At 46.4% G+C, this 23308-nt stretch overlaps 1 protein-coding gene across 3 annotated transcripts in view; it reads left to right on the plus strand.

Annotated features, from left to right (window-relative positions):
• The first annotated feature begins 3769 nt into the window (after positions 1-3769).
• The window catches only part of LOC103176755 (E3 ubiquitin-protein ligase RNF123), a 67055-nt gene continuing 47516 nt past the window's right edge, over positions 3770-23308 (plus strand). The window contains exons 1-27 of one of the 3 annotated variants that reach the window (XM_042339578.1): positions 3770-3828; positions 5443-5557; positions 6332-6416; positions 7234-7316; positions 7827-7924; positions 8256-8310; positions 8420-8505; positions 9034-9120; positions 9276-9343; positions 9661-9786; positions 10301-10415; positions 10587-10691; positions 11079-11204; positions 11418-11510; positions 12015-12088; positions 12580-12697; positions 13163-13253; positions 14177-14241; positions 14992-15063; positions 15475-15595; positions 16226-16327; positions 19644-19744; positions 20246-20441; positions 21340-21485; positions 21564-21647; positions 22045-22152; positions 23040-23217. In XM_042339578.1, coding sequence (XP_042195512.1) covers positions 5476-5557; positions 6332-6416; positions 7234-7316; positions 7827-7924; positions 8256-8310; positions 8420-8505; positions 9034-9120; positions 9276-9343; positions 9661-9786; positions 10301-10415; positions 10587-10691; positions 11079-11204; positions 11418-11510; positions 12015-12088; positions 12580-12697; positions 13163-13253; positions 14177-14241; positions 14992-15063; positions 15475-15595; positions 16226-16327; positions 19644-19744; positions 20246-20441; positions 21340-21485; positions 21564-21647; positions 22045-22152; positions 23040-23217 — 2665 coding nt within the window. In that variant the 5' untranslated portion in view covers positions 3770-3828; positions 5443-5475. Of the gene's footprint in view, positions 3829-5439; positions 5558-6331; positions 6417-7233; positions 7317-7826; positions 7925-8255; positions 8311-8419; positions 8506-9033; positions 9121-9275; positions 9344-9660; positions 9787-10300; positions 10416-10586; positions 10692-11078; positions 11205-11417; positions 11511-12014; positions 12089-12579; positions 12698-13162; positions 13254-14176; positions 14242-14991; positions 15064-15474; positions 15596-16225; positions 16328-19643; positions 19745-20245; positions 20442-21339; positions 21486-21563; positions 21648-22044; positions 22153-23039; positions 23218-23308 lie in introns of all 3 variants that reach the window. The other 2 variants (XM_042339580.1, XM_042339579.1) reach the window with 2 other exon arrangements.

The raw sequence follows: 23308 nt of genomic DNA on the forward strand, positions 1-23308 counted from the left end.
GGATGTATGCAGTTGAGAATCGACATTGAATCAGTGAATTTGGGGAAATTTAACTCTGTGCATGTTACACAATTATTTCTTGTAACGACATTCTTGCACTAAAGAGGGAGAAAAGGGAAATGATAACATTCTCCATCTTAAAATTGATTCGGAAAAAGAATCACAATGTAATAGTAAAATGTGCAAGCATACAGCAAAATGTAAAGAACACATTGGTGTTTACATTGAAACAGTTATCTTGAAAAACACACACACAGTGGGGCTCGGGAGAATAATTCAGAAGATGCTACAAAGTGAGTGAAAATCAGGGTGACCTTGTTTGAATTGTATGTTCAAATGGACTGGACATTATTTCCATGACCACTTTGGGTACAGTACATACGGTCTGGGTAGCAGGATTTGTTTAAAAAAAATTAGATGACTAGTAGGCCAAAAGAAGAGTTCTGTCTGCCTGAGAACTATTGCAAAACCCACAACAACTGAAGGGTATTTATTTTTGCAGCCGAGAACTTATTGCCTAGTTTGCTTTGCGATAAAGCTGCTGTTGTACAGTCAGAACAGTCGCGGACAGTGACAGGAAATATATCGAATTAGAGTGAATCTACTTGGATAAGGTTAGCAGCTAGAATTAGTAATGTCGATTTACTACTGCGCATCAATATCTAAAGTGTGTTAATTTTAAAAGTACTTTTTAAGAAGAAATTTGCACCTTTGTGTGTGAGGAGTAAGTGTACGTGCTTCGCTGGCACGCTTATACCTTTTGTTGATAAGGTAAAGCAGTACTGAGACAGAGCCAACCATCTTGACTGTTTCATCTGTCTCTGGAACTGACCACATTTCAACCAAAGAGGCCGGCAGGACTGGCCGAAGGAAAGCAAGCGTGCTTTTGTCTGAATATTTTGAGACAGATTTAAATGTCTTTTTTTTTAGAGGGATAATCTGTGTAGGGAGGAAGAGAGTGGTAAGTGGAAGTTTTATTGTCTAAAAGGGAAAGAAACTGCATCTATGTTTTTAAAAAAAAATGTTCACTTATAGAAATGACAAGGTGTACATTCATCTCGGCTTTTATAACGCCAGGGTCTTATAGCACTTGGCTTTCGCCGCTTCCCCCAAATTTGTCCCTGGCGTATTAAAGCTCACCGTGAATGCACTTACTTAATCATTCTTATCCAAAAGGCAACTGATTGACACGAGACAGCTGCAAGTGGCTCAGAGATGTTTCTGTGATATTCTAAGCTCCCGACTGCTCTCTGGGCAATAGACGTGGCATTTTCTCATTTGTGTCTGTTGGAACCTGACGCTGACAAAAGGACGATAAATTGAGCACACGCAGAAAGAATTCTGCGGTGCCGCAAAGATTTCTGTCTCTCGCATCTCTCGCAGCGACACACAATTCAGGTATGTGCCGGAGGTCGGTTTAGTTGGGTTGTACCAACTTTGTGCCGTTTGCCAACTACTTCAATAAGAAAAAATGACAGAGCTTTACGACAACTACAACTTGATATTATATTAGCGCCCTTCACGTGGGGTAGCGTTTTAGAGCACTTACGATGACTATCGGCACTGACTTTGGTGAATCTCCTCTGCCCCTTTCCCCACCCAGGTTTGCTCTGGGATTCGCTCAGTTCTTGGCAGAATTCTATCTAAAATGCTCACGGACTTTTCTCTTTGATTTTTCTCTTTTTGTTCGAATTGTAGTTCTATACATATGTGTACGTTGGCGCACGATGCCACCGAGTGGCGCCAGAACTCGCATCGTTTCACCACACTGTGCTGCGGGATTTACTGCCCTGCAAAATCGCAACGGTTTAATGTCCTGCGAATCTCCGACCCATACTCGACGCCGAACTTCCGCACAACATTCCCTGAGCTGTACAACCCGGCCCCTCGCGGAGTTCCTCGCGCTGTACGTTTTTTTTGTGTTTCTGGCCTGAGAGACGATCGTCAAAACATTGCACTGTGAAGAAACAAAAAGCGGGAGTGCGGAGTGACTGCTGACTGAAGTGTGTCGTCTTGAGGGAATGTTGTGCACGCTCGAGTGACGGTTGCCGCCAAATAGGAGGGGATACTGCAACTTTGCTAAGAGTTGTGCGTCACAGACTTTAGACTGAAAAAAAAACGCTCAGTCGTATTGGGGAGTGGGGGTAGGTGGGTGGGGGTAGGTGGGTGGGTGGGGAGGGGGGGGGGGGAATAGTCACAAACACAGGACAAGGCTGAGTATGCTTTCTGGTTAGCAGATGGTGTGTAGGCTCCTGGTAATTTTATTCAGCTACCGTGCAGAAATACAGGGAACCCCCATTAAAATCTGCACACCATCGACCGAACCCGACAGACAGCCCCCGCACCCCCCCCCCCCTCCCCACAACTTGGCTGCCAAGCATACATGGGAATTATTTTGTTAACGATATTACTAATTTATTCTAAGTAGTTTCAATTGTATTTCTTTTCAATTGTATTTCCGTTGTATCTTCAAATTGGTAGCAGACTGTATCTCTTCAGGAATCTGTGGGCATGAACATACTGTATCTTTGTGACCTGTGTTTGACAGTGTTACCTCCCATATTGTCACAGTTATGTATAAAATAAAACACATTTAGGAAATCTATTCCACTTTGCTGTTGTGTGTGCTGTTTCGGTATTGTCGGAAATTGGTCTGCGGGGCACTCGCTGATGACCCAGTGAGTAAATGCACAACAACAACCACCACCACCACACGATTCCATTGATAGAGCGCCTTTCACGTCGGGAGGACGTCCCAAGGCGCTGGACAGTTGGGTCGGGACCCGAGCATTGGGGGGAAATGGTCAGTGTGAGGGGAGGGGAGGGAGGGAGCGAGGAGGGGGGAAATGGTCAGGGTGAGGGGAGGGAAGGGAGGGAGCGAGGAGGGAGGAGATGGTCAGGGGGAGGGGAGGGAAGGGAGGGAGCGAGGAGGGGGAAGAGAGTCGAGAGCGGAGCTGAAGGTACGGTCAAAGAGAAAGGTCTTGAGACCGGCCTTGAAGGAGGAAAGGGAGGAGGCGGCGAAGGCACTGGGGATGGAGTTCCAGAGCCTGTTATACTGAGATCCAGAAAGGTCCCAGTGCAGTTCCCGGCCGTGCTAAGTTGAATCAGCTCAGATGGAATTTCAGTCACAGTCTATATTGCAATGACAATAATCCTGGGATTTGTCACAGCGCCTCAGCACTTCTTCGAGACGTCTCAAAGCGCTTCACAGAATATACTGGAAAGAGAATTGACTGCACATCTTGTGGGCGAGGGGGGTGTTGGGGGGGGATGGGTTGGGAGGGGGGTGTTGGGGGGGGGGATGGGTTGGAGGGGTGTTGGGGGGGGGATGGGTTGGGAGGGGGGTGTTGGGGGGGAATGGGTTGGGAGGGGGTGTTGGGGGGAATGGGTTGGGGGGGGTGTTGGGGGGTGTTATTGGGGGTGTTGGGGGGTGTTGGGGGGGGCACAGCTAACTCAGCCCTGCGTGGAGTCCTGTAGCTCAGTGGTTATTGGCCAAGTTATTGGTCATTTTCAATCTACGACTGTTTGTGGGACATTGCTGTGCGCAATTGGCTGCCGCGTTCGAGTGTGTTCTGTGAAGCGCTTTGGGGATTATTATTATTATTATTATTGGGGGGTGTTGGGGGGGCACAGCTAACTCAGCCATTAAGGATCAGCAAAGCTGTGACTCTGAGAACGAACGCGTTTCGAAACCGCCCCCCGGGGGGCGGGGCCCGGGGCCGGGGGGCGGGGCCCGGGGCTGGGGGGCGGGGCCGGGGGGCGGGGCCCGGGGGGGACCCGTAGTTCAAGATGGCGGCGGCGGAGGAGACGCTGTGAGACACAGAGACCGTTAGTTACCGTCACCCTCTCCCCCCACACCCACACCCTCCCCCCCCCACACCCCCCACACCGCCCCCACACACACACACACAGGTTTGTCCCAGAAAACAGAGGAGCGCGACAGAGAGGGACCGGAGCCCAGAGAGTCACTGCTCGGATACCAGAGGCCCAGCACCGAGTTCAAGTCCCCCCTCACACCCACACACCCCCCACCCCCCCCCCCCACCCCCCCCCCCCTCACACACCCACACAGCCCCCACCCCCCACCCACACACCCACACAGCCCCCACCCCCTCATACACACCCACACAGCCCCCACCCCCCCACACACCCACACAGCCCCCACCCCCCTCATACACACCCACACAGCCCCCACCCCCCTCATACACACCCACACAGCCCCCACCCCCCTCACACACCCACACAGCCCCCACCCCCCCACACACCCACACAGCCCCCACCCCCCCACACACCCACACAGCCCCCACCCCCCACCCCCACACCCCCCCCCCTCATACACACCCACACAGCCCCCACCCCCCTCATACACACCCACACAGCCCCACCCCCCTCATACACACCCACACAGCCCCCACCCCCTCATACACACCCACACAGCCCCCACCCCCTCATCACACCCACACAGCCCCCACCCCCCCTCACACACACCCACACAGCCCCCACCCCCCTCACACACACACACCAGCCCCCCCCCCCCACCCACACAGCCCCCACACACACCACACAGCCCCCACCCTCATCCCCCCCCCACACACCCACACAGCCCCCACCCCCCCCACACACCCCCACCCTCACCCCCCCTCACACACACACGCACAGCCCCCACCCCCACCCACACAGCCCCCACCCTCATCCCCCCCCCCCACACACACCCACACAGCCCCCACCCCCCCCCACACACCCCCACCCTCACCCCCCCTCACACACACACACACAGCCCCCACCCCCCCCTCACACACACCCACACAGCCCCCACCCCCCCCCACACACCCCCCACCCTCACCCCCCCTCACACACACACACACAGCCCCCCCCCACCCCCACCCACACAGCCCCCACCCTCATCCCCCCCCCACACAGCCCCCCCACACAGCCCCCACCCTCATCTTCCCCACAGCTCAGCTGCCCCCCCCTCGCCCCAGGCCCCTCCCTCCCTCCCCCTCTCGCTGCCTCTCCGCCCCTCTCCCCCCCCCCCCAGGCCCCAGCCTCACCTAATGAGCTGCGACCAGAAATGCTGCTTCATCATCCTCCTGTCGTGGTTATTTGAAGTAAACAGGAGAGCAACTGAGACTGACACTCAGCCCAACTCCACCCCTGCCGTCATCATCATAATAATATAATAACAATAATAATCCGTGCGTTTGACACAGCCCCTCATCACGTCCTCGAGCCGTCTCAAAGCGCTTCACGGGATACACTGTAAAGTGGTACTCAGCTCAGCCCCCAGCCCGGCCCCTGTAACCCCCAAAGCCGCCCGTGTAGAACCGCGCAGGGCGCGTGTTCTGTGAAGCTCTGTATTGGATCTTGACTCTGTCCAGAATCTTGCGTTCGGGATGAATTTTGGTGCCTTGTGGCTCACGTTGAATCATTGTCCGCCAGCAGGTCAACGGGTCTCTGCCGACACTAACGTGAAAGATGACGTCAAAAAACAGCAACTCATCACTGTCCAGAAAGAGTTATCAACTGAGCTCTGACACGGAGAAACCAAAGGTCACAGGTAGGATTCGATCAGTCCGCTAATAGTGGTGGAGGCAATAATGTTGCTTGGCTTTTTAAAATGTTTTGTTTTCATTATTAGTTGCTAGAGTGATATTTGCTGGGATCTGCGGATATAACTTTGCTAAAACTCCCAAGACCGACAGCAGCACTGGGATCCTAGGCTGAACGGGGTCGGGTTGGGAGTAGGCTCGATTGAACCACTTCGACTTAGCAACATTGCTAAAGATTGTAATAGGTGACTTGAGGGTTACAAAGGTGACTGACAGTTTGTTCTAATTACATAAAGACATTATTGTCCCCTGGGGTGTGCTTCAATAATAGGTGTATAACAGTACAGTAGTTATAGCTTGAAAAGTTAAGTCAATATTTATTTAACTGTAGACCAATCAATTATCTGTAGTGATCAGAGTAGTCAGTTCTTCTTAGGTAATAATCCCTCTGTGGCTTCAGGCATCATAGTTTATTGGACAGTAAAGCAAGTTAAATTATTAATAAAATGATTACGTATATTATTATTTTTATTATTATTGTTAATAATAGGCAAGAGCGGGTAATTGGAATTGAGGTACAGATCAGCCATGATCTTATAGAATGGTGGAACGGGCTCGAGGGGCTGAATGGTCTCCTCCTGGTTCTGTGGTTTGTATGTTTCTATAAACCGTTATTCCCATGAATGTAGATTAATGATGAAACCAAAATTCATGTTTGAGAGAACCATCATGAACTCATTCTACAGCAGAGTAACATTACACTGTTGTATTTGTTGGTGTAGGTATTGTGAACGACAAGCTCCTCAGTGACTTCCTCCACCACATCTTCCCCAGCTCTGAGAACAGAGGGCTGGCAGCAACATTCAGGTACACGGTGTTTAATAAGATATATATCAACCGCATTTAACCAACAAGTGTTTGGGTGTCTCAGCTGGCACCTGAGTCAGACCTCTGAGTGATGTACAATGTGAACAATGCAGGTGTTAGTTGCTTGTGCACACATTGTGGAACCTTCAGTACAGGTGACTCATTTCAACCACTACGCCCTGAAACTCTGGAACACTCTCCCTCTATCCCTCTGCCCGGCCACTTCCTTCTCCATCTTCAGGTTGAACCTGAAGACTTTCCTCTTTGACCGTATGTATGGTCACCTCCCCGCGGCTCCGCATGATCCTCCGCCATTGTCAAGCGCTCTGGGACGTGAGGGGTAAATACATGTTGTCCTCAATACTCCCAAGATAGTGTTGATAACAGATCATCGAGCCTGACTCATCAGCAGATCAGGGAGAAAGGGATTCTTCTCTTTCAACTCCTGTTAACCACTGCAAGCTAAACCCCCAGTAGATGGTGTAGTTCTGGCTGGACAGGCAGTGTATTAGTGCTGAATGTCAGCTAGTGTCCTGTTCAGCTGTGGCCGTCTCTGGTCCAACATGAGTCAGAAATCCCCAATTAATCCTGGCAGTGTGGCTGGACGATGCAGCTCAGTTTACCCAGGCCTGTAGAGACTGCATCTCCTTGCCTTGCCGTATTTATAGTGTGCGTTAACTTGTGTCAAATCCGTTACCTCAGAACAGAGTATGGAGGGAAATTTGTGTTTGTGAAGGAGTGATAAGGCACTGAATCAAATGCAAGGATCATTATTATTATTATAGAGGTTGTTATATTTTCTCACTCTTTGTCGCAGAAAACCTTTGAACTTTCAAAACTTGAACGAACACTTGGATCGGTTGTTATCTGATGGCATTGACAGTGAGGCCGAGAACAAAGGTGAGATCCCAGCAATAATGTGTGTTATTAACCATTATCGTTTATTAGTTCCAACCCAGATCTGACACCTAGCTATCCATTCGACGCCAAAAAAACACCTGAACCCCATTGCAGTCTGCAACAGATTGTACAGAACAAGTGCGGTAAAGTCCTGATAACTCCACCCTGACCACTTAGGTGACTCACCTATCCTATCAGTAGCCCGGCTGAATTTAACTCGCCCCTCTGGATAACTTGGCCCTTTTATTAATAATAATGATAATAATAATCCTTGCATTTGATACAGAACCTTATCACGTCTTCGAGACGTCTCAAAGCGCTTCACACCGTATCCCGTAAAGTGTCGTGACTGTGCGTATTTTGTGGGCGTGTATTTTCCCTTCCAGTGAAGAGTTATCCCGATAATCGGTACCATGTATATATTTCAGACGTTATTCCCTTGTATGATTTGCTGTGAATCTGCTAGACGCGGAGAGTTGCCGATTGATGGTTTGACTTTGTAAATTTCAGAGCAAAGTGTTGATGGACGTCTCGGCCCAGCCATGGTTGTGCTCGATCACACCAGCGGGTTCGAGGGCTTGCTGCTCGTAGATGATGATTTGCTCGGTGTAAGTACCTCGGGAAAAAAAAGGCTGCTGGTTTAGGCTTCGCTGTAGAGTACGAGGATACTCTGACAAATGGTCTTTTTTTAAAAAAAAAAGCTTGCGTGGTATAATGTAATAGATTCCAATAATACTTTGCACGTGTATGTGTGTCTCTTCTCTTTCTCTCGCCATCCATTATGTTAGCTAATGGCGCTCTGGGACACTACCCTGCGTGAGGGGCCCTACGTAAATGCAAGTTGTTGTTGTCGTGTTCATTCTACCCTTTCCGCAACAGAGGGAATGGCTACAGTGTAGGTGCTAACGTGGAACTTAACTGTGCCTTCCTTTCTTTTAGGTTGTTGGCCACAGCAATTTCAGCTCTATCCGAGCCACTACGTGCGTGTACCAAGGTGAGGCACTATATCAAACGCCAAGATTATTATTATTACTTCTGCCTCAGAACTCTCGCGTGTCGGTGTGTAATGTTCCTCTCCCGATTCTTGTCCTCTTTCCCCTCAGGGAAATGGATGTACGAGGTTCTGATCTCCTCTCAGGGCCTGATGCAGATTGGCTGGTGCACTCTTCACTGCAGGTTCAACCAGGAGGTGAGCGGGTACCACACATAGGTGTCGACGGATTCACGATAGACTGTTTTTCGTACGATATCTGAGAGAAAATAGTTAGAATCATAGAATGTTTACAGCACAGAAGGAGGCCATTCGATCCACCATACCTGTGCCAGCTCTGAAAGAGCTACCCACTAGCCCCACTTCCCTGCTCTTGCCCCAACTAGTCCCACTCCCCCGCTCTTACCCCTTAGCCCTGCAAATTTTATTGTTATCGCAGTTAATCTACTGAGACATCTCGAGAAAACGCTTCACAGGATATACTGTAAAGGGTAATGACTGTATATTTTTGCAGCAGCCAATTGCACACAGGAGCGTCCCACAAACAGTCATGGATTGAGTGACCAAATATATATATTTTTTTCTTTTGGAAGGGATTGTTTTATGAAGACCAGACACTAGTACAGTAAGGGGCAGGTATATTTTTTGTGACTGGAGGTATGATAGCAATAGTTCGCTGTCAGGTTGTCCAGCGCATTGATCTGATGTCCACGTGTCCACGAACAGGAGGGAGTGGGTGATACTCCAGATTCTTACGCTTACGATGGGAACCGAGTACGGAAATGGAATGTCACTACCACCAGTTATGGAAAAGTAAGTACAAGATATGCAAGGTTTGGAATATTAAAACTCACCGGCATTGCCTGCTGCAGGCAGACATCCATCTGCCCCCACTTTCAAATGTCTTATTTCCTGCATTTAGTTTCCTCTCTGCCATCAGTAATTCGCAATTATTTTTTCCCCTCCAGTCTTGGGCGGCTGGGGATATCGTCACGTGTGTAATAGACCTAGACGAAGGGAAGATTGGCTTCTGTCTGTGAGTATTGGTTGCTTATCAAATTCTTTGAATCTGTTTTGGGGACAAGGAGGATGGAAGTGGGAAGAAGACTTAAGATGCGGTCAAAGAGGAAGCTCTCGAGGTGGACCTTGAAGGAGGCGAGGAACGGTGCGAGGCCAAGGAACTCCAGGAAGGAGAGTAGGGGGGGATAGACCTATGGCTCGACCTCCGATGCTGGAGCTGGCGGGCAGGGCAGGGGGGCACATGAATTGTAAGCGAATTGGATGGAAGTTATTAATGTGTAATGTTATCTCTCTTGAGAACAGTAACCAGTTTGTTGGCAATTCCTTTTCCAGAAATGGGATATCTTTGGGCGTTGCATTTGATAACATCAAATTGGGCCCTGGTTTGGCCTACTTCCCAGCTATCAGCCTGTCCTTCAAAGAATCCGTGGCTTTCAACTTCGGAAGCCGCCCCATACGATATCCTTTGTGCAGGTTTTGAGTGAGAATTTTGGTCTTAATAATAATAATAATAATCCTTGCATTTGATCTAGTGCCTCATCACGTCTTTGGCATCTCAAAGCACTTCGCAGGATATGCTGTAAATTAACTGCGTATTTTGTGAGTGACTCGCGGCAGTCAATTGCACACAGCAGTGTCCCCACAAACAGTCGTGGATTGAGTGACCAAAGTATTATTTTTTTGGAATGGATTATTACCCCCAGGAATGCGATCCACCAATCGACTAACATCGGGGTTCCTACTTACTGCTGGTAAACAGAGGCGTGGGTGTGGAGTAAGGAAACTTGCCCAATGTTTCGCCCTGTCCTGGAATCAAACCAGGTCTTCTCGCTTGCAAGGCGAGTGCTCTAACCACTGAGATTTGTGACTCCACAATTCTTATTCGTGTTATTGTCATGAGTTAAGTTTGAGCCTAGAGGACTACTTGGGCCATAGTCTCCAAAAGACTTTACTTTCTTTAGCTTCTTCACACATATCCAATGGAAGGATATCGTCCAATGCAAAATCCACCTGAGGCAGATCTCACGAAGGCCCACAAACTGTTGGGATACCTGAAGAACGTGATCACTACCGGCATTGACGTACAGGTAATAATAGTAGAATAATAATTATACAATAATACTAGACGTACAGGCAGCCAGCCAGGCACTATCATGATCAATAACATGTCACTTTAGTTTGAACTGTTGTAATGTTTGTGGAGCTGGAACGTTATTACAGTATTTTGCTTTCTCTCATGCGATCTCTCCTTGTCAAAGGAAGCCAAGTTGACTGTGAAGGGAGCGTCTTTGTGGCAAGCTGAAGGAGAGCCCACTGTGATCATCGCCCTCGCTCACATCTTCAACCGCTTCGCGCCCCTAATGGCAAGTGTCCGAGCTCATTCAATACAGCAGTAGAGATATCAGCGACGGGGCAAAACATTGGGCAAGTTTCCTTGCTCCACACACAGCTTCTGTGTACCTGTCCACATTCAGACACGCTTCTGTTTACCCAGCAGTAAGTAGGAACCCGTTTGTTAGTCGATTGGCGGATCGCTTTTCCGGAGGATAATGATCCCTTAAAAAAATTTGTAATAAAAAATAATAATTTGGTCACTGAATCCACGGCTGTTTCTGGGGACGCTGCTGTGCGCAATTGACTGCCAAGTTTCACCCACAAAATACACAGTCAATTCACTTTACAGTATCTTATCGACGTGCGAGAATTAGTATTTCGTATCCTTGATCAATTTTTACTTGTGTTGTGAACAGTGTAAAGTTTACCTGGTGGAAGAAGTACTGATGACTTATTTCTTGAGTATATTGGAGGTCGGTGGTTCAGTGGACGAACACCCACTGATTCAGCAATTGCTGGACCTCATGTGGCTCTTAATGGAGGTGAGTGTGCAGAGTTACTGGGGCACATAGGAACAGGCCATTCAACCCCTCATTGAGACTAAATGCTGATCAAATGATGTTTCCTTATCGTTAAGAGAAAACAACAAAACCCCCATGTTTCTGGAAGTTGAGAAGAAGCTGTGAATTTATTCTCTTTGCTGTTTCCAATAACAAAATACTTGAAAATGATTCTGTTTGTTTCTTTTGCGACAGGATTATGAAGTGCAGGAGTGTTTAAAACAGCTGATGATGTCATTGCTTCGGGCGTACCGGTTTTCTCCTATAATCCCTGATTTAGGACTTCAGGTGAGATAACTTGTCGCCTCCCCAAAGTAAATTTCGCCCACAAAATATAGTCGATTCACTTTACAGCCTATCCTGTGAAGCGCTTTGAGACGTCTCGAAGACGTGATAAGGCGCTGTGTCAAATGCCGGGATTATTATTATTATTTTAGTTATGCAAAAACTCTGTTCATCCCTTTAACTCGAGTCCTGCAAACTGACGACCTTGTTCTAATAGGAAATAATGATAGATTTTTTTTTCCCTGGGTAATAATAATCCCATCAAAGAAAAAATACTTTGTTCAGTCAATCCACGACTGTCTGTGGGACGCCGCTGTTGCAATTGGCTGCCCCGCATTTCGTCCACAAAATACACAGTCACTACATTTTACAGTGTGAAGCGCATTGAGATAAATTTGCTGAAGATCCCAACTGCTGGCTCTTATAAACCTAGGGTTGTGTTACATTGTGCAGAATTGTGTCATCTCTGGGAGCTAACAAGCCTCGTATTTCTGTATCTTTTTCCAGATCCACTACTTGCGCCTCACCATAGCTATTCTGCGGCACGAGAAAACCAGGAAATATCTGCTCAGTAATGTCTTATATCCTTTAAGCTTATCCAATGAATCCTGCATGAGGAGCAAAACTCCCTGAGGGACTCTTGTTCAAAGGTATATTCCGAAGACCACTTTATCATTCGTACCAAAGAACCTGAAGCCGTTCTGTGCCTTGCTCCTCGCTCGGCCAGCTCAGTTCTGTGACTCAACCGTTGAAGTGCGATGTGGAGTCCTGTAGCTCAGCGGTTAGAGCGCTCGTCTCGCAAGCGAGAGAGCCGGGTTCGATTCCCGGTCAGGGCGAAACGTTAGGCAAATTTCCTTACTCCACACACACACACACGCCTCTGTTTCCCAGCAGTAAGCAGGAATCCAGTTGTTTGTCGATTGAAGGATCGCTTTTCCGGGTGCAACAATCCCTTCAAAAAAATAGATAATGAGGGGCAGGGGATTCACTTTCGGGGCGAAGGTGATTGATCTTTCTATTTCCGTAGATTAAGCGCTTTTAAAAACCTTTAATTCCCTTAATTTGAGACCACGTTTGACGTGCTGCGTTCAGTTGTGTTTTTCTTCATCAAGACCCCACTTCGAGTGGAGGAGGCGGGGTTGGAGGAGCTCATTCCCACCACATGGTGGCCAACAAGGTTTGACAAAGAGGTGAGTGAGTGTTCATTGTCTTTAACTTCAGACACCTCCATAGCTTTGGATCACTGTAATCCTAGTAACCCGGTCAGTCCATCTCCACCAACCTCGTCCTGCTTCCCCACCCGCTCTGCTCCACCCCACCATCAGCTACTGTAGGCTGTAGGTCACGCTCCCTGATCTCCACCCTACCCTACCCCAAGACCTCTCCCCCCCCCCCCCACCCTCCTCACCCACCGCTTGGGTCAAAGCCCTGACTGTCCAGTGCCTTGGGACGTCCTCCCAGCATGAAAGCTACCGTGCAAATGTAATTTTGTATTGTACAATTTTGTATTGTACTTACAATACAAAATCCCTCCACTTTCACCCCTCTGCTCCTCTGCTTTCGAATAATCACCCGAAGACCTGCTTCTTTGACCCAGACCCACGTTTGCTGCCTGCGGATGTCGATTTTAAAACATTTGCCATTTCTCTCGTTAGGGGAAAGAGACGAGAGAGGAAAGTGCTGAGGAGAGGCTAAGACGCCGGGCGTATGAACGCGGTTGTCAGCGATTAAAGAAACGTATTGAAGGTTTGTATCTGGCTGAGGAAAGAACGACTAAGTGGTGTGATGTCCTCCTGATGTGAAAGGCTCTATACAAATGTAATTTGTATTGTATTTCAATCCTATCGCTAATGGATGCAATTAACACAGTCTCTCTTGAGGATTACTATCATTATTATCGCAATTTCCATGGCTTACATAGATACGATGCAATGCAACAGTTAAATGAGTATGTACAATATATTCTGATTGTTATAATAATCGCTGCATTTGGTATAGATTTATCTCTAGAAGGTACAATAATACAATGACGGTTTAAGAGATAGCTCTAAATGTATTGCTGGGTTAGATGGGAGCACCCTGAGGGAATTGCTGAGGTGTTTGGGAGGCTGGATGGTGCTTATTATCCTTGAATCTGGTCCTGTTTGTAGAATGGCAGTGTTGTCACTGAATACATAAACACAAGAGCCCCTCCTGTTGCAGTGAATGGCGTTGAGCAGTAGAGGGATCCACACTCCCATCAGTCAGGATCGCTGTAGGGCATCAAGACCTTTTTTTTCATAGAATTCAAAATAGTTTATTTGATGATAATAATAATCCTTGCATTTGACGTATCCACGACTCTTCATGGGGACACTGCTGTGCGCGATTGGCTGCCACGTTTCTCCCACAATATATGCAGTCAATTCACTTCACAGTGTATTCTTTGAGACATCTCGGAGACATGATAAGGCGCTGTATCAAATGCGAGAATTATTATCAGTGGTAATTGTACGGTGGGTATGCAATCTGCGAATGCATGGTTACAATCGGCAAACGTAGCACGTTAGCAATAAGACATTTCCAACTGTATCAGCCCACACCTGTTATAGTGCGAGTTCTGATTGGCTTTAGCGGTTCCATCCAGGGTAAAATGGCCACTAATGGTGTCTAATGGTTCTGTGTTTCAGTCGTAGAGGAACTGCAGGTTCAGATCTTGAAATTGTTTCTCAACAACAAAGATAAGGGGTCGTCGGTAAGTAATGCGACAGCAACTGTGCCGTAAACATGCGCTTAATATCTCACCACCCTATCACCCTGTCTTGAAAGCTAATCTTGCATTGTGACTTGTAATCCCTGTATCTCAATAAAAAAATATTTAATATCTTATGGAGAAGATATGAACAATAATAGATTCCAGATAGATAAGAGGGGAGGGAAGTACTAATAGGAATACAGACTAACCCCCTTGGTGGGGAGGATTGGGAGGGGGGGCGCTTGGTAAGTGGGGTCTATCATTGAACTCGGAGTTCTCTGACCGTGTTCCTATATGTAACCCGCAGACCACCGTCTCAGTGGTGACATTCACCGGCTATTTGTGATTCCTTCTATCCTCTGTTTGGGTTTGGTGCAATGCGCGCCCTTCAATCGATTGCTCAAGTGGCAGTAATTCATGTTGAAACCTTGACCGTCAATGTTAGCAGGCTATTCAGCCAACAGGGCACCAGATGGAACACCTTCTGTTTCCATCCATTCCTACGTTGCTGTGGGACATCACTAGCAATCCCAATCCTCTCCTCACCCAATATTCAGAGGTGTCCATCTTCCAGCAGGGATCATTACATGATTCTGCTGCAATGTTTTGTCATTATCCTCAGACCTCGAGTGTATATGCACCAGCTGGCAATGCGTCCTGCAAATTACAGTAACAGTGACCAAATCATTCTGATATGATCACTAGAGGTTCTGTTGAACATGAAAAATATTTAACTCCCTTTTATTTCAGGGTGAGGCTTCCAGATATATTTTCCTGAATAAGTTTCGAAAGTTTCTACAAGAGAATGCGAGCAGTCGAGGGGTGAGTCTCTGATGGTTACAGCAATAATAATAATAATTAAGAATCCTTGCATTTGAAAAAACATAGCAGCCAATTTTCTTTTTGTGTTGTAGTCCTCAATCACACAACCAATTCTACACAACAAGGCTTCCTTACATCTTAAAAGGGCTGCTTGAACTAGCCATCATTGTGACCACGTCTGCTTGTTGGTGTAAACAGTTGGAAATAATAATACTAATATGGTCACTTAATCCATGACTGTTTGTGGGGACGCTGCTGTGCGCAATTGGCTGCCACGTTTTGCCCACAAAATATACAGTCAATTCACTTTACAGTATATTCTGTGAAACGCTTTGAGACGTCTCAAAGACGTGATAAGGCGCTGTATCAAATGCCAGGATTATTATTAACATTGCTGTCTGCTCTTTACAGAACCCTACAATCCTTTGTCCACCCGAGTACATGGTCTGCTTCCTACATCGACTGATTGCTGCTTTGCGAAGCTACTGGGATGAGTACAGGCGGAGAAATCCATCCGCGATTGCCAGTGAAGGCACGTACAGACATCTGATATCCTTAAATTATTTTCTGGGAATCTTTGAGCACACAGTATGGTGAAGATCTGACTGCAGTTTATAAGGGCAGGCCTAGGCATCTTGCATGAAGTTGTACTGTATATTACGGGCTTGTCTGTTCCATGCAGTCACTCACACTACCTGGCTGTAGAAACCAGTCTTTGATTAACCATTTGCTTTTATCAAGTACTTAAAATTCATCCTGTAATGACATACAATTCATTACGATAAACAGGATATCTGTACACAAGGAGCTACTGCATTGAGTCACAGTCTACTCCACATTAATAATAATAATCCTTGCAGTTGCATTATCACGTTGTCGAGACGTCTCAAAGTGCTTCACAAAATATACTGTAAAGTGGAGTGACTGTATTTTATTTTGTGAGCAAAACGCAGCAGCCAATTGCGCACAGCAGCGTCCCCACAAACAGCCGTGGATTGAGACCAGCTAAAATCACACCATTTGCCCCTGCTTGTTCAGCCGGGACCATCCTACCCATTCGGGATTCGACTTATGGGGTCAACACGATATTGATAAATATTGACGATTTACAGTCTGTTGAACCAGGACACGCAGAGAGTTTACGGTGCTTTTCTGTTTCCAGATGCCTTTGTTCCCCCTCAGCTGTTTTACAATGGGAAGGTGGATTACTTTGACCTGCAGCGACTGGGTGGCCTTCTGTCCCATCTGAAAAAAGCTCTGAAAGGTGAGGCAACGGATATTAGTAGCATCTGCTGATAGGCTGCCTTAACTACTCTCCTCACTCACTCCCTCCCTCTCTTTCCTGCCCTCCCCCCCACCAACACCACCATCCTGATACTCAAATGAGTAACTGCCAAACTATTAACTTTCCTATAATAATTAAGAATAATAATCCTTGCATTTGATACAGCACCTTATCAAGTCTTCGAACGTCGCAAAGCGCTTCACAGAATATGTTGTAAAGTGAATTGACAGTGTATCTTGTGGGTGAAACCCGCCTGTGAATAAGAACTATTTAGGATTCAATCATTAGACTATATTTTGCCAAGTTTCTCAATTTTCAATCTTCCTTTTGGCTGCCTGAAGAGGCACCTATTCAGGATTCATCCCTTCATAATTTTCGTATCTATGGCCTTTGCTTCTAAAGTGTGCTTTGGTAATCCTGACCACAGTACGTAAGCTCAGTACACACTGCAGAAGAGCTAATCAGTGCCGCTCTATCAACAATGGTAACATAAGCATCACTTAGACCCATTTGCCCCCTTGTTTGAACCAGACAAAATCTTCGACTTCATTACTTGGGAACCAGGCAAATCAAATCACATCCTCGTGCAATGCCTCCGTTCTCATCCGAGCAAATATCACAGCAGTCAAATCAACAGCGGTCAAATCAACAGCTGTGTTCTCCTTCAGTGCGATGAATTTTTATCAAGGGATATTGCTCAGGGTAAAAGCACTTTCAGTGTAAAGTGCTCCTTCCTTCCCCCATCGCCAACTATTGGGGGATGATTATTGTCGTAAACGAGAGAAGATATTGTATTTCGGACAAGTCCAATAACAGTCTCAGATGACTTGGTCTGAAACCCTCATTGACAGTAGGAAGCCACAGATAAAATCCCCGCCTTGGAGGTGAGAGGAGGAGAGGAGATGGAGCTATATTCCCTGAAGCTATATTCTTGAGAGGGAGCCTCAAGGGCAAGCTGGAACATTGGGTTTAGCTTTCAGATTCCTAAAATGTATAAAGACAAGTTATTTTTTTTTAAAAAACTGTCGATTATGATGTCTGCAGGGCGAATTCAGGCTCATTCCTTCCACTGTTAGACGTACCATAAGACGGAGTGTTTCTCAACGTTAAATTAATTTTTTTTATTAATGTAGCTGAATGGCTGAATAAATGCCCACTGGCTGTGTACAGCGCAGTCCTGCCTGGATGAGGAATGTGCTTAGTTAGGGGCTGGTTTACTGCAGTTGCACATGCAAAAGTAATCAATTTCCTGAGTTGTCATTTACCCCTCAGGACGTTTTGATCACCAGTCCTTCATCAAACTCTCTACATTGCCAGAGAACAACAGTAAAATAATAATACTGAGAATCCCAACACTTGCTCACTGTTCAATGTTCCGTTTCTGGTGCAGTTCTTGTGATCGGTTCAACAAGAGGCTGCTTTGATTAAGGCAGCTCTTGTCGTTTCCGAAGCCTCCCAATTTTTTTAATGTGCTCATTCAGAAGCTGCTACTGTTTGTATTGCTGCTGCTTGGAGATGATATATAAAATATACTCTTTGCATTTCAAGCAGCGCCTCATCAAGTCTTCTAGACATCTCAAAGTGCTTCACAGAATGTACCGTAAAGAGATTTGACTGCATATATTTTGTGGGCGAAACGCGGCAGCCAATTGTGCACAGCAGTGTATTTTTTAAGGAATTCTAAGCCCTGGAAAAGCCATTTGCCAATTGACCAACAACTGGATTCCTACTTACTGCGGGGTAAACAGAGATGTGCGGAGTAAGGAAATTTGGCCGACATTTCGCCCTGCCTGGGACTCGAACCCGGTCTCTCGCTTGCGAGGCGAGTGCTCTAATCAATCAGTTACAGGACTCCATTTGTATAGCAGCCTTCACATAGGATGTTGTTTCAAAGTGCTTCATGGGGAAGGTGTCGAATGTTGAGCAAGAGAGAAGGGGAGGTGACCATAGGAATGGTTAAAGTGGTCAGTTTTTAGGTGGGATTTAAAGACAGATAGAGATGGTCCAAGATGACAGGGTAGAGAGAGGGAATTCTAAAGGGTGGGGGCATAGTTGCTGAAGGCAGCAGTGAGTTTATTTTGTTTACGATGCTTATTATGTTGTTTTCGTTTATGATGGGACATCCTCCTGACGTGAAAGGCGCTCTATAAATGTAATTTTGTTGTTGTTAAAAATTCCATCACTGAGATTACTGAAGGTTTGGGTTTTTTTTGGGGCATGGTTTCAGCTTCTTAATATTGCTGATTAGGAATTGAGGAAGCTTTCACAGTGATCGCTGTGAATGTGTTTGTTTCCCAATGGGACAGGTTCTGTTCCTAAGAATTGGCTGTTGATTTGGCCAAGCCTGCAGTGCTGATGATGGAATTCCAAATGCAGAATTAAAATAGTGTTTTGGGGACTGTTACCTTAAACTGGTGATTTTCCACCCACAAAATATAGAGTTAATTCACTTCCCAGTGTTTCCTGTGGAGACGTCTCGAAGACGGGATCAGGCGCTATATCAAACATAAGGGGTATTATTGTGATTATCTTGGGTACCGATGACCTCAACAATTTCAACAAAGTGAAAAATATACTAGAGATTAAATCAAAGGAAACTTAAACCGCCGTATTAAACTGTTTCTCTGGTAGGAGCACGCTTATGCAGATTTGTATTCCGTCCCTCTATTTGGAAGATGTTGACTCTTACTTCTGTCCCCTATGTTTTTCATGGTTTCCAGAATGCTGTCTGATTATTCCACCACAGGTGCAGGGAGAAATATTAGCAAAATACCCGCCCCAAGTATATTCATATGCAATAAAACCAGATGTCACCGGGAACACTCAGCAGGTCAGGCAGCATCTATTAGATCATGGCTGATCTGTATCTCAACTCTAAATAGATCAACAAGACAGACGCAGATTAGGTTGTGAGAGAGAGAGACCAACTTTGGGAGGGAGAGAGTGGGAGATAGAGTGGGGCGGCACAGAGATGATTGGAACATACTCAGAAAATAAATAAAATAACAATTTGGTCACTCGATCCACGACTTTGTTGGGACGCTGCTGTGCGCGATTGGCTGCCGCGTTTCGCCCAAAAATATACAGTCAATTCACTTTACAGTCTATTCTGTGAAGCGCTTTGGAAAGCGCTATATCAAACGCAAGGATTAGTACTATTATCTATGGAGAGAATCGGTGTTGCAGGTCGTTGATCTTTCATCAGAACATATTTATGCTCATATCAACATTGGTGGGAAACATGTGTTGAGGGTGAAACTAATTTGTGTTGTTCCCCATATTGTGTTTCTGACAGATGATCTTGCATCAAAAGCAAACATCATTATTGACCCTGCCGAGATCTCAGCTATCTCCATGGATGACTTGGATGAGGACGATGAGAATATAACTCAGCAGGTACAGAACTCCCGTAAATCACAGAGTTTGAGAGAGAAGTATTACCGTTGAGCCCTACGTTCCTTGTCTTGTTTAGCCTCGGAGGTGTTCAGATTTTACAGCTTCTCATCTTACAGGAGTCCCGTAGCTCAGTGGTTAGAGCACTCGCCTCACAAGCGAGAGGACCTGGGTTCGATTCCCGGGCAGCACAGGGCAAACATTGGGCAAGTTTCCTTACTCCACACACACGTCTCTGTTTGCCCAGCAGTAAGTACGAACACGGTTGTTAGTCGATTGGCGGATCGCTTTTCTGGAGGTAATGATCCCTTTTTTAAAAAAAAATAATGATAATTTGGTCACTCAATCCACGACTGTTTGTGTTGCATTTCGCCCCCCAAAATATACAGTCGATTCACTTGACGGTATAACCTGTTGAAGTGCTTTGGGGACGTGCTGAAGACGTGGTGAGGCGCTGTATCAAATGCAAGGATTATTATTATAATTATTATGTCCTCACCACAGCAGAGGCCAACTGGAGCTGCTGCAATCGGAGGAGCACTAGCCAGGCCGAGCTGGTTAAGTTCACCTACGTTAGGCCGAGCGAATAGATTCCTGAGCACAGCGGCGGTCAGTTTGATGAATCCCCGTCGATCGTTGACAACCGTAGAGAAGGTGAAGATTCGGACATTGAACATGGAGCAGAGGACGGAAGAGGACAGTAAGTATGAACTCAGCTGGTACTGCGTGTTCCCAGCAGGGGTTTGTAGCAAGCCTTGTATACGCGGTTGAATTAAATGGTCGTTATTGTGGCATTGGGTTATGGCCATGTTGCCTCTGGCAAGTGAACACTGTGATGGGCAGTCTGTTGGAAACGCCAATGCTGGGGCAACGGTGAGTAGTGCATGTCCCTGACTTTGGTCCGTGAAATTGATTGTGTTTGTGCCACTCGGGCATTAACCTTGCCTTCTCCCACATCTCCTTCAGTTCACGGAGCAGGGCAAAACTTAGGCAGGTTTCCTTACTCCACACACACGCACACATACCACACACACACGCACACATATATTCCGGGGAGTAAATAATCCCTTTGGGGGAAAACAAAAACGAGAGGTTTGGGTTCTCCACAGAAGCAGCCCAGAATAATCGTCAGCTTTAACTGTGTGCAGATACACTGTGATCAGCTGTCCATCTGCAAAGCAAAACAACAAAAAGTGCATCCAGTCAACAAATTAATATTGTAATGAATTCACTCTGACTCGACAGCTGCTAAATCAGCTCGAGCAGGAATGCACTTTTAGAAATGAGCACAGTCAACAGTCGCGTCATTAAACCTAATGCACACAGGACAGGCACCTCTTAACGCCACTTGAAAGGTGTGTTGGCTGTTGGCTAAGTACCACCTAATTCTTCATGTACGTCAGTGACACAAGCAACAACTTCCATCAAAGCTGAATTCAAAGCTTTGTATTAATAATAATAATAATTTGGTCAGTTAATCCAGTTAGATCGAAAGTCAACTGATCTCTGTTTTCAGGCTGTAGCCGTCCATGTAATTGTGTGACAGAATTAACATTCATTTCTACTAATACATCTTGACTTTTCACTTCTTTGTACAGTTGAGGGGAGCCATGCAAACGATGGTCTGTTAGTGGGGCGTCCTTCCGATGTGAGAGATCAGCTACTCACAGAGAAATCTTTACTGGAGATCCTGGATGGAGTCATTATGATGTACAACCTCAGTGTCCATCAACAGCTTGGCAAGGTAACGTAACAAAGGAGATGGGGTAACGGGTTAGGGTGAAGACGTGATGTTGAGCTCAATCCTCTTCTGTGCTTACAGATGGTTGGGGTCTCTGATGATGTCCATGAATATGCCGTGGCCTTGAAAGACACAGAGGAGAAGATCACAAGATGCCCTTCGAAGGTAAATGAACGGGTGATTAATCAGGAGAGGTACAGTGCACAGCAGAGCCATATGTTGTATGTTAGTTGTGATGCTTTTGAACATATTGAGCACATCAAACCAAACTTCAAAATCAACAATTGCGGGGGAAAAAAAACACATAATAATCCTTGCATTTGATATCGCGCTGTATCACGTCTTTGAGATGTCTCAAAGCGTTTCACAGAATATACTGTAAAGTGTAGTGACTATATTTTGTGGGCGAAAGCTGCCCAAACAAGACTACCCTCCTGTAGCCTGTAACTACTACAGCCAAGCCTGGCTGATTGACGTAGGGGAAGGTCAGTTGAAGTTGTGTTATGCTTTATGTTCACTGGGGAATCTGCAGCTTAACACTCTTTGCCTTTGTTCCGTTTAGAGGAAGGACATCATGGAAGAGTTGATCAAGAGTCAGAGAGTCTTTTCTGAGAAACTCAACCACCTGAGCCGGCGACTTGCCTGGATCAATGCCACCATCTACTCAAAGGTAACGTCCACACTCTGTTGTTGCAAGTTGTTGTCTGGAACTCCATCCCATGGTCCCTCCACCTGGCCCCCCCCCCCCCCCCCCACCACTCCCTCCCTCGCCTCCTTCAAGACCCGTCTCAAAGACCCTCCTCTTTGACTGCACCTTCGGTCACCCTTCTACCCCTACCCTCCCTGCCCACCACCTTATCTCAACTCCCATCTCGGGTGTGGATCCCTGACTGTCCAGCGCCTTGGGATGTCCTCCTGACGTGAAAAGCCCCGTGTGAATGTAATTTGTTGTTGTTGTTGACCACGCTGCTGGGAAGAGCACCTTTGTGAGAAGTTGGGAAGCCGGAGCAAACCACAAACATTGCGGAGAAGTTCCCAATCCCTTGAGAGTACCAAATAGAAGCTGGCCATGATATTAGTCTTGTACAGGGAACACTGAGTTTATTTCAACATAGTTATTTATAACAAAATGAGACATTGGAGAGGCTGAGTGCGTGAGCTGCAGTGCATTAAAACTGGCAGCGAGGAATCCTAATGAACATTCTCTTAACAGAACTTTTTGATTAAACCTGCCAGATTATTCAGCCTGTTTATTAACAATAATAAAAACAATCCTTCATTTGATACAGTGCCTTACCACAGCTTCGAAGCGTCTCAAAGTGCTTCACAGGATATACTGTAAAGTGAATTGACTGTATATTTTGTGGGCGAAATGTGGCAGTCAATTGCACACAGCAGCGTCCCCACAAACAGTCAGTCGGTTTACTTGAATTCTGTGGCTTGTTTTATCCTGTGATTAATTTTGAACCTCTTGTCTTATCAGCTTGTGATTCTACTCTGAAAAGTGCTGATTGTCTTCATCCCTAAAATAAGTAACCTCTTCCTTCCCTTTTTCAGGAGAAGATGCTGGACATTTACTGGCTGCTGCAGATCTGCATCAAAACAATCGAGCGAAGTGACCGCACGCAGTCGTTGTTTGCCTTTATGCCGGAGTTCTACCTGAACGTCGCGATGAACAGTTACAGTGCTCTGAAGAATTACTTCAGCCCAGTGAATAGCATGGATGAGCTGCCTGGTAAGCATGGAGAGTCGTTACCAGAGTACATACGTATTGAGCTATAATTCAGTTGGTTGGTTTATTAACCGTAGTGTCAGCTGATTTTGCC

Source organism: Callorhinchus milii, unplaced genomic scaffold (genome assembly GCF_018977255.1).
Source record: "Callorhinchus milii isolate IMCB2004 unplaced genomic scaffold, IMCB_Cmil_1.0 Scaffold12, whole genome shotgun sequence".
NCBI classification, from domain to species: Eukaryota; Metazoa; Chordata; class Chondrichthyes; order Chimaeriformes; family Callorhinchidae; genus Callorhinchus; species Callorhinchus milii.